The sequence below is a fragment of the Anarrhichthys ocellatus genome, unplaced genomic scaffold (genome assembly GCF_004355925.1).
Source record: "Anarrhichthys ocellatus isolate YVR2014 unplaced genomic scaffold, GSC_Weel_1.0 scaffold15, whole genome shotgun sequence".
In the NCBI taxonomy this organism is placed as follows: domain Eukaryota; kingdom Metazoa; phylum Chordata; class Actinopteri; order Perciformes; family Anarhichadidae; genus Anarrhichthys; species Anarrhichthys ocellatus.
Genome location: NW_022280045.1, coordinates 2,263,200 through 2,273,865, shown reverse-complemented (window position 1 = coordinate 2,273,865; position 10,666 = coordinate 2,263,200). Strand labels below are relative to the sequence as shown.

Genomic DNA, 10,666 nt, shown 5'->3' with positions numbered 1-10,666 from the left:
GGGCTTAGAGGGAGCAGCAGGTCCAGCAGAAGCTCTGAGAGCAGCAGGTGGTTAATACCACAAGTATCTCACAAGCATAGAGAAGGAATGGCACCTAATCCCTCTTATCTAAAGAGTGTAATTGGTAGAATACTGATTGTATGTATTCGGGTAATTGTAGGTAAAAAAAAATTATAATAACGAGAATTAAGGGAATGAGAAAAATCTCAGAATTTCCGAAATTAAAGTTGTAAATAAAACAGTGGGATCAACCTCATCACACCATAGTACCACCGGTAAACACAGCAGTAACGTGAGCCGGCCGAGTGCAAAATCTGTGTTATATTGAAGCGGACCCTCCATCCGTCCATTCTTATCCACTTATCCAGGGCCGGGTCACAGGAGCAGCAGGCTGAGCTCTAAGGACATAATTCACCATAATCTGTGGTTCATGTCATGTGCCTTTTCTGTGTTGTTTTCCTCTGCACGCAGACAGTCGGGCACGGCCCCTTAATAAAAGCGTCAGTGTGTAACCATGGTAACGCAGTGTGTTCGGAGGAACGTTTTCTCATAAATTTATGACCGTAATATTGCAAATTTGAGAGGCTTTTTACGTAAATTTACTACTTTAATCTTGGAAATTCAGAGTTTTTTTCTCTGACGACTTCCCCCTTCCCCCCCGGCTCCTTAAGTCAATGTTTAATGAGCACAGACTGTACAAGATGTGGATATTCTGTTCCTTCATTATAACACTTGTCCGCTGCCATAGATAGTTCTGTGCGAGACAGGTTCACTCAGGATTTTCTTTTTCCCACAACCTTCTTTTTTTTTTTTTGCTTGCACCTGCTCTTTACAGGGAGAGAATGTTTTCCACATAAAACTGGCACACACAAAACTAAGCCAATCCAAATCTCCTGGTATTTGCACAACCCTCCTTGAAATGCATGTAGAAGTAGAGAGAGAGAGAGAGACACTTCACTGCTGCCATGCAGAATGCAAAGACGACTGCGTTTTCAGGCTGGTACCCCCGTTTAGTAAAAAGTAAACCTCCATGCGTACTATGCATCAGAAAAGCAGTACAAAAGGCTTAGTAAATCTGACCTCAGCGGTATTAATATGAGGTGACGGTAATCCTACCTGGGCAGTTTATCCACAGGAATCTGGGCATCAGCAACATCTGGGTCAGGTGCACTGCACATTAGGAGAACAGACACAGTGGGTTAAATTACTTTTTACCCGACACTTTGGGGGTTTAACTGAAGAGATCAGGCTACGCATCCTGCATGTTGATCAGCGTGCGCGTGCGCGTACTCCAGAGGTGCTGCCTTTTACCCTTTGTCCTTCAGGGCGGCACATATGGGGCTCCGCCTGTTCACGGTCACATGTCCACAGCTCACGCAGCGCGTCTCCAGCAGACTGCCTGCAGTTAGTTACATGCGAAAAAAAAACAAAAAAAAAAAACACAGCAGTTTTTCATCGAGGCCCGCCTGAGTCACACAAAACATCTCCCCCTCCACACCATGTATTGACAATGATGGTTTTGTTTTCCTCACTCTCACACAACTCGATTGAAGCCAGATTTTAGCAAAGAAAACTGTTTAACGCTTTGGTGTCGGTTTTACCAGAATCCACCCTTAAAACCGGAGGGAAAACAGAAAATCCAGACAAAACTGTCTTCTTCAGATCGGGATGTAGAGAATCAACACTTGAAATTACTTTTCAGGTGTACCGACATTGAATTAGTGGCGAACACTGTGGGCTCATGGGTTGTTTGTATGAAAGACCAACGACTCTGATCACTAAATGTTTCTATAACCCAGTAGAACCATGTGAAATGTCTCATGTGACTCAGCAGCAGCTTCAGGATTTCAGTTATGATTTACTTTACTAATCCCCAGAGAGCAATGAATCCGCTTCACTTCACCCTCCATGAGCATTTATGTCTCTAGATTGAAAACATTGAAACACGTCAGTTCTGTTTTAGTTTAGATGTCTTTCCTATAAAATGAGCATTCTGGGTAATAAAACTGTTCCCAATGAAATGATTCCAAAATGACTACGATCATGTCTGTTAGGTCCTGTGAAATGTCAGTGTGAGTGCATGACACCTCCGCCCCGCACCGTGAATCTTGAGCACGTGTTTGGACCCGGCCTGCCGGTGGAGGTCATCTGTGCACTGGGTGATGACGACCACGGAGCGCCCCTGCTTCCTCAGCCGGGCCTCGCACTCTGCTATGGCCAGATGGGCGGCACTGGGCTTCTTGTTCAAAGCCAGCTCCCGTCTGTAGTGGAAGAACTCCCAGACCCGAGACGGGGTTCGAGAGAAGGCCTCTGGGGTGGCCAGGTCCTGAGGATGCATCAGCACAGGCGTGTTTTTAGGTCAGAACTCAAGACCACAAAAATATTCAGAGGCAAGAATTGGACAGATAGTGAAAGGCAGCACAGATTAAGTTTAAACACCTCAATTAGGGAGGGAGATTAGCTTTTTGTTTTTTGTATGAAAGACTATTTTGGATTCTCTCCTGGAGGTAAATCTTGCTGCAGCCCACGACAAGAAACCAGATTATGCAACAAACGCCGTTTCTCTCTTTGCTGGCTGTTGCTGCCGAGATAAATCCACTGAGCTGTGAAGATGTATTATGTAAACATTAAATACTCCCACTCCACAGCAACTATGAACCACAGCTGGATGTTAGACCAAACAAAACTTTGACCTAAATAAAAAGACAAAACATACACCCACGCACAACTGTGTGTGTGTGTTTTGCTTTTTAAGAAATTACCTGGGATTGCCACTTTCTCCACTTCTCGTTTTCTCCCCTGAAGGTTGGCACTCCGCTCTCTGCACTCACGCCGGCCCCTGTGATGATTGCGATGTGCTTGGCTTTGGAAAAGACCTCGCGGAATTCAGACATGTCTGGGAAATTACAAAGAAGGGCAACATGTGATGAATATTTTCTAAACCGTACCAACCAAACTATGGAAGACAAGTTACAAAGCAACTGATCAAGATGTTGGTTAAACTGATCGTTTTCAACCCGGGATGCACCGATCAGGCTTTTTCAGTCCTGGTACTGATACCTGGGTTTTGGGTATCGGCCGAGAATGGATCCGTGTGTACGTGTGTATGTACATATATATATAAAAAAAAGTACTGAATTGTTATTTAATAAAATAATGGTATCCGATACCAGATCAATCCAGCCATTTGAGCTCGTCCTAATATGCAGCAGCAATTTTAACAGTCCACTAATGCCAAGGGGCAATATATCAGTAAGTATTACAATGTTTGAGTCATATATTGTAGTGTTTTCAGTGTCCCTGCCACAAACTTTGCATTACTGGATTCAGGAACAACTGATCAATTATGCAAATATACAGATGTAATCATTAAACACTGGTTCACTAACATTGAGTGAGTTTAATAGTAACTTATCATCTAAATAGTGCTTGATTTAATTAGGTTTGTTTGTCATTCATTCGGAGTTACTACTTGATTGATTTTTCCGACATCATTTGCTACGATTGTTTCTGTACCTTGTTGCAAAAGTACAGCGTAAAAATGTCCCCTTGCGGGATCAATAAAGTAACTATCTATCTATCTATCTATCTATCTATTCAAGATTTCGCTGAATGATTTTCTTCAGCACAGGGCCAGTGAGGAGGGATGACCCGACTGGCTGATATCTATTGTTTGATGAAGGACTGATATTGACCTGACACAGCAGCAGGCCAGCATTATACAGACAGCGTTCCTGTTACCTGAGTTGAGTCTCGCTGTGTCCATCAAAGGGCCTTTCATCACATGAGTGGAGCACATGCGAAGGCCCAGAGCAAAGGCAGCTCGACTTTGGAGAAGCATTGTCGCTACCGGTTCGGACGACCAGAGGAACACATGAAAGACATGAAAAGAGAACACAAAAACGCAAACAAATTATTATATTGTTCTCACCGACTAGTGTTGGTTCACAGTGCGTGGTGACGATTTTCTCTATTTATATAACATGCAATCAGGACTTTTCTGCACTGAATATGAAGATGATTTACAAACTCACGTTGTGCAGCCAAGCATTGCTCAGACCTGCAGAACCTTAAATCCTAACAGGGAACCCCGAAGATACCAAAGATATGTCACGCTACATTTAGGACGCATGTATACAAAATGATGCAAAAGCATTCTGGAACGTCTGCAGTTGGTGCAATACTGCAGCCATAAAGAACACATCGTCTTGTTTAGTTTATTTCTCTATGAATGAAGTGTAGGAAAAAAAGCACAAGTTTTGACATTTAATGAGGATATTCAATAGAAGTGAGCATGTGCAAACTGTTCCACTTTGTGTAACACTGAATATATGAAAAATAAATAGCAGACATGGCTGCAGGAGGAGGCCAGACCACTTGACACTGATAAGACCAGGAATGTGTGTGTGCACCTTTTTTAAAAAAAACAAAAAACGCACGAGTCGCCGCCATGATATTAACTGAGGAAATTAAAAATGTCGCCGAATGACTCCCGTCTCCCTCTAAATGTTGGACAGACTGCAAGCATAATACTTTTCCACTTTTAAAAAGAAAAGCCTTAACACGCTAACGTGCTATACTTGTAGTAACATAACATCTGACACGAGTAGACTGGAGCTAAAAGTAAGAGGTAAGTTTGGTTTTAAACAGCCTAATACTTGTACAAACTACCAATAATAACAGACAATTGGGCGCGCCCTCAACAAGCTGGGGCCCGAAGCCACATGTGTCCCAACAGGTTTAACGGGCTGCACAGGCTCGTGTATAAAATAATACAAAGACCTATAGACCTTCTGCACACGTCCTTTAGTTACAGTTGCACTCATTGTTATGGCTGTTTGTTGACCATCTTTAAACAGACTTACTTTAGCTTACATGTTGCATGAAGCTAAATGTAGCTTACATATTGCGCAGTCCTTTTAATAAACCGACGTCAGCTGGTGATTAAATCTCGTTGCGCTCTCTGTCACATAAACAGGAACTAAGTTGCACATGCAAACAGTTGTGTTTACGGATAATGTCGGCTGGAAAACAGGCCGTGTAAATGCCCTTTCCTTAGTCACTTTATCGTACTCACCTCGCTTGAAGATATCCACACTTTACGGAGCAGAAAGTCACGTCGAGTTTGCTTGTTTAGGTTTACCTCTGTTACTGCAATGTATCTTGAGAGGCCGTAAAACGCACCACACTGTCGTAAACCGCGCTGTGACAAATGCTCATGAACTGAAGTTAAAAAAAAAAGTGTAGTTGAGGAGAGCCATCTAGTGGTAGACTGCCGGAAGTGTGATTCATTCAGATGATTCATTCGTTCCCCTGATTATGGTCAGAGCAGCACTTCATGCTCCACCGTCAGTCTATTTACCGTGTTTCTATCCGTGTTTTCATGTTGCCTTGCTGCAAAACAAGTCTTTCATTTGCGGGACAATAAAGATCTGATGACTGAACTAATGACACATCACATGAAACTGCACTGTCCCCTCTTAATAAAATATGCCCTTTTAAATATCTCCTGTGGTTCTCACCATTTTCATGCTATATATGTTTACATGTAGGCTACATGTAGACGCATGAATGCTATTCGTTGTTTTTTTATTTACTTTTATTGATGTATTACTGTAGCCTACTTAATTATGGTGAAGCTAATTTTTAACTGAAAAACTGAGCTCGATTTTGCCTTTTTCCCCCATAAATTGCCATCATTATATATATTTTTTCCACACGCTGCACCCGCCACCAACGCCTCTCTCTCTCTCTCTCTCTCTCTCTCCCTCTCTCTCTCTCCCTCCCTCCCTCCCTCTGTGAACTCCCTCCTCCCCATCGATAGCCACCTCTCAGTGTGAGTGGCCGAGGTTCTGCGTCTGCCCAAGTCGGCCGGCAGTCATCCCCCGGACACTAGTCCAAAATTGATGGCGACCACTCCAGACAGCAGCACAGACCGCAGACCGAGAAGGAGACTCCGCTCCAAGAGCGATACCCCATATCTCGTTGAAGCCCGGCTCTCCTACAACCTGCGGACAGGTAGGCGCACATCCATCCATCCTGCCTGTCCCCCCCAAAAAATAATCGATGTTCGATGTTTTCCCAGATGTCTTTATGTGGGTGGACTGAGACTGGGGGGATTATCGCCTTATTCCTGTTTACGCGAATTAAAAATGCAATGTCCATACATGCTATGTTATTGTGGACTGGTGTTATAGTTTACCGTGAGATGTATCCCTCCATGATTATTTAATGGGTAGTTTTAAATATTCTCGTTAGGCACTGGGGGAAATGTGACTGTAATGTTACGCAACTTTGTAGACTATCGCTGGTGGTTACTGACGTGTTGGCGCAAAAAAAACAAAAAAAAAAACAAACAAACATCGAGGGGGTCCAGATAAAGCAGCAATTGTTTTCACAGCTTTAAATACCGCTCGTGTGTGAATTTTGATTTCGTCAGCGCCTGGTTAATTCTACCACTGTAATTCAACGCAGTTATGTAATATGAAGGAGCTTCAACGTGACCTGTAGTGGCTAAAAGCTCTGACTGTGGTAGTGGTGCACAAAAATCTGATGGGATATCCGGTTTGTTCAACGTTTGTGTGTGCGTGTGTGTGTGTGTGTGTATACATTTTAATCGCTGCATCCTAAACTGAAATAGATCACGCCATGATGCTCGTGGCGAACAGCCTTCTGGCTCCATCGCCCGTTTTACAAAGCTTGTTGCATCCCTTGTTACCATGGTGACTTGGCATTTTTTTGTAATGCTGCCTGAGTCAACAGGATTCAGATCTTTTGCACTACAGTGTTATTGAGATCCACGCTGCATCCAGCTGTCTCTTTTACAGATCTCATAGTCATTTAATCATCTCTATATATGTGATGCAGCTGTCACAATAAAAAAACATGCTTTAGTCCCATCCATCACAAGTCACCAGACACCAAAGCAACAGCTTTAAATTGCTTGTTTTGTCCGACAGACCATCCCAAATCTCAAAGATATTCAATTTACAAAGATATAAATGGAAAAATGTAGCAAATCCCCCAAAATACAAAATCAGTTAATCAACTATTTCAGCACTAATGTGTGATACTGTAAAGGGTCATTGAAGACAATTTGTGTTATTTCAAGTGAGGGCAGTAGCGGTCTCTGGAGGTCGAGGCGATTGTGATTTCGGGGTCATCACTTTAGTCATAACGTGGCTGCACCTTCCCCCAGAGCAGCTGCTCAGTGGCCAACAAATAGCTGCTGTATTGACAGCTCCCAGGTGTGCCATGGCGCTGCTGGAAAAAAAGAGCAATGGAGCAATGGTGCTCAGTTGTGTTTTCCTAGATGGATGAATGAAAAACACACAGCCTGTTTATCTCAGATAAGCCTCTGTAGTTCTTGGCTGCTCATCTGCCAATGTGTGTTTGTCCTGTGGAGAAGTCTGTTGTCAATGGCAGGACACTGTCGTCCGTCTCTGTGCTCGTTATTCTTTATCTGTTTTTCGTTATTCCCCTACTCTACGCCGAGCTCACACAAAGCATGAGCACGGCACGGGGGCGATTTATTCAACAGCACTCTTGACTCACTTCCACCTGAAGAAGCGGAGCAGGATTTAGCTCGCTCATTGCCAAGGAAACCAAAAGCCTTGTGGTTGTGTGGGTACCAGGTGCTTAATAGTGATAAATGGCCGGGGCCTGCCAAAGATGTGAAACAAGAACCAAGGCAATTATCTCTTTGTAGTTCTGAACAAGGCGGCGACTTTGGTTTCTCTATATGCTTTTTTTTCTCAGGGTTTATTGTGATTTTCTATGCATCCATGTTTTCATCAATGAACCTCTACTTCACAGAGCTTTAACACAGTTTCAGCTTCAATGAGACGGAGTTGTGTGATTTTTTTTTTTTTTTTTGATGTGTGGAAGCTTCACAGCCAACTCGACTGTTCGCTGTTTAAACAGCTGATGATTTGCTCTATTCCCTGATGCCGAAACCGAGCTTAGTTAGCCCATGCACGGATCAGTGGCGTCTATGGGGAGTCTGTCTCTCCTGCGTGCGTGACTTCTGCAGGATCAAAAGGCCGCAGCACACAAAAACGACACGTACTAATGGGCTTCTAATGGCTTCAGAGAGCGCGTGTGAAACATTGCTTTATGGCGCTGACCTGTTTAGCGTCTGCACTAATCTAATTTGCCCCACAGTTAAACGGCCCCGCACGCCGTCACAAAGACGTAACAATAATATGCCATCGGTTACTGCGCGGCTATCAGCGATCGTGTCACCTGTCATAAAACATTATAGGGTGCAGGTGCAGATGGATGGGTGACCTACTTTCACAGGGTTGATTTTCAATCATTGCTGCCTGTTGTGAAGCGCGCACACACTGTCATCTACACTAACAGCTGAGCAATCATAACTGCAATCGTTGTTGTTTACCCAAGGATCTTGTCTATGGATTTTTTTTTTTCTTCAACCAAAAGGCAGAACATGTGTATTTGTGTGCCAACGTGCATGGTTGTGAGCACCGAGCGTGCGCTCACAATGGCCCCTTGTTGGTGTGATGTGCATGTGTTGCCTGCTGACACAGCATCCGTCTCACTGGAATAGGGTTGTCTGCTTCTTTTTATTTGCCCATCGTTCAGCAGCTTAACTACCGCCCCGTCTGCACACTCCCAATACACACACACACGCAACAAAACTCTCCCAATTACAGAAGCGTTTGATTTGCCACTAGCATCCTCCTTCCTTGGGTTTGCTCACACAATCAACCCTAAATTCTCCATCCCTTTGGTCTCTGTATTTTACTCCTTTTGGTCCCACTGAATGTCCATACTGTCAGATACGTTCAGTGTTTATTATAAGAATGTAACAGACTGACTGTCTGGTGCATTACAGTTGTGTTTTATAGTGCAGTTGTGTGCTCATTCATGCTTTTTATATTGTGATTGAAACAGGGAGAGCCAAATTGTGCTAAAATCAGTAAATAAAGGGGCACAGCTTGTAAATATGTTTAAAGGTGTAATATGTGGTCGCTTTGTTGTTTGCCGTTTGCAAACACAGCATTCGAAATAAGCCCCTCATCAAACTGAGCGAGCTGAAGAGTGAAAGAAGAGAGGGGCCGGAGGTTAGTGAGAACCAAGGCATGAATCGGAAGGTTAAAGTTTGACAAAGTGGCGTCTAAACATTGTTTTTTTTTTTTTTTTTTAAATATGTTGCATATGATACGTTTTGATATTAATTCAGTTGTTTTTTTTCTGCAGCGTCGACACACGGGTCAGCTTGTCTTTACATGCTGAGGCTCTTCTCAGGTCTGGTCTGGCATATGGAACTTTAATCCCAGCACACCTTCTGTACAGATGTTAATTGCGCTGAACAGCTGGATGCTGTGTGAAGTGCAGAGGTGTGGAGACGCCGATGGCTGGAGCTCCCACCATTATACCTGGCCTGAATGCAAATAGACAAAGCTGAAGCCCCAACCTGGCTGCATTGCAGTTGTTGCAGGATAGATGATATGCAGTCCTTATCCCTACATGCATACTGAATGTAAACATGGCTGCAAATTGAGATGCAAGTACACATGTAAATATGCACAGGGATGCATGCATGAACACACAGTATTTGGGTATGTACAAGTTCTCTCTCTCTCTCTCTCTCTCTCTCTCTCTCTCTCTCTCTCTCTCTCTCTCTCTCTCTCTCTCTCTCTCTCTCTCTCTCTCTCTCTCTCTCTCTCTGCTGCTCCTCCGTGTTGCAGTCCCCGCCGTCCAAAACAGTACAATCAATACATACCAGATGCATGGTGGGACAAGACAAATTTCTGCTGCAGAGCTCTGTGTGCCTGCAGGGTTTTACCAGAGGATTTACAGTATGTCAGAGACACACTTCACACGGGGAGAGATTTAACCGCAGCCTCTCGGACAGGACATGATATTTAGTGTTGTCTATCACAACACTGTTAACCAGTTTGAAAGTATCCGCATATATACACTCTCACGGAGGAAAGGTCTACTCTGATTATCCGCTGTGTGTTGGGATTTAAAAGGCAGCTAAAGGTGACTGCAAGGTCAAGAACAAGCAGAATTTGCCATCACCGATTCGAGCTGTCAGTCCAGCGATTAACTAGCTGGGCTGGAGCTGCTAAATGTCTAATGTTTTTCAGCTGTTTGTAGCACTTGAGGCTATTAGCACACAAAGTGGTGATAATTAGTGGCAAGAGGTTTGTATCAGTTTTCTGTTTCTGTCGCTTCCAATCTCTTTTTTATACCTTGTGTGGGGGACACTCCATCATATATGATAGACTAACGGCCCTGCATCTAAAAAAAACACAAAAAAAACAGCAACAACCGAGCATCAATCTTCCCTACTTGGTTGCACATAGGCCTTCTTGTGAAGCGTCCCAGGTCTGAATAAAACATGAGTATAGGAAAATCAGAGCAAAAATAGCAGCGCTATATCCAGGGCCCATACTGGATGCTCCTGCAACATAAAGGTTCAATCCGCCATCAGTGTCACCCGGTCGGAAGACCTTGCCAAGCTTGTAGCGAGATGGTTTGAATAAAAAACATTACATTACAGTCATTTAGCAGACGCTTTTATCCAAAGCGACTTACAATAAGTGTATTCAACATCGGTTTTCGAGAGAACAACTAGTCACCAGAAGTAATAAGTGCATGTCCTTTCCTCAAACAAGCATCTAAGAGCATAAAC

The 10,666-nt window shown here is 43.6% G+C and overlaps 2 protein-coding genes across 2 annotated transcripts in view; one reads left to right on the top strand and one right to left on the bottom strand.

The window, feature by feature from the left end:
- LOC116387877 (NAD-dependent protein deacylase sirtuin-5, mitochondrial-like) overlaps positions 1-5,197 on the bottom strand; it is a 6,758-nt gene extending 1,561 nt beyond the window's left edge. Inside the window, exons 1-6 of the mRNA XM_031855327.1 lie at positions 5,078-5,197; positions 3,742-3,846; positions 2,763-2,896; positions 2,101-2,326; positions 1,312-1,399; positions 1,117-1,170 (exon numbers count right to left, since the gene is read on the bottom strand). Coding sequence (XP_031711187.1) covers positions 1,117-1,170; positions 1,312-1,399; positions 2,101-2,326; positions 2,763-2,896; positions 3,742-3,841 — 602 coding nt within the window. The 5' untranslated portion in view covers positions 3,842-3,846; positions 5,078-5,197. The remainder of the gene's footprint in view (positions 1-1,116; positions 1,171-1,311; positions 1,400-2,100; positions 2,327-2,762; positions 2,897-3,741; positions 3,847-5,077) is intronic.
- A 620-nt stretch (positions 5,198-5,817) lies between these two features.
- Positions 5,818-10,666, top strand: part of LOC116387853 (phosphatase and actin regulator 1-like) — a 45,694-nt gene continuing 40,845 nt past the window's right edge. The window contains exon 1 of the mRNA XM_031855282.1: positions 5,818-6,018. Within this exon, the coding sequence (XP_031711142.1) occupies positions 5,907-6,018 (112 nt within the window). The 5' untranslated portion in view covers positions 5,818-5,906. The remainder of the gene's footprint in view (positions 6,019-10,666) is intronic.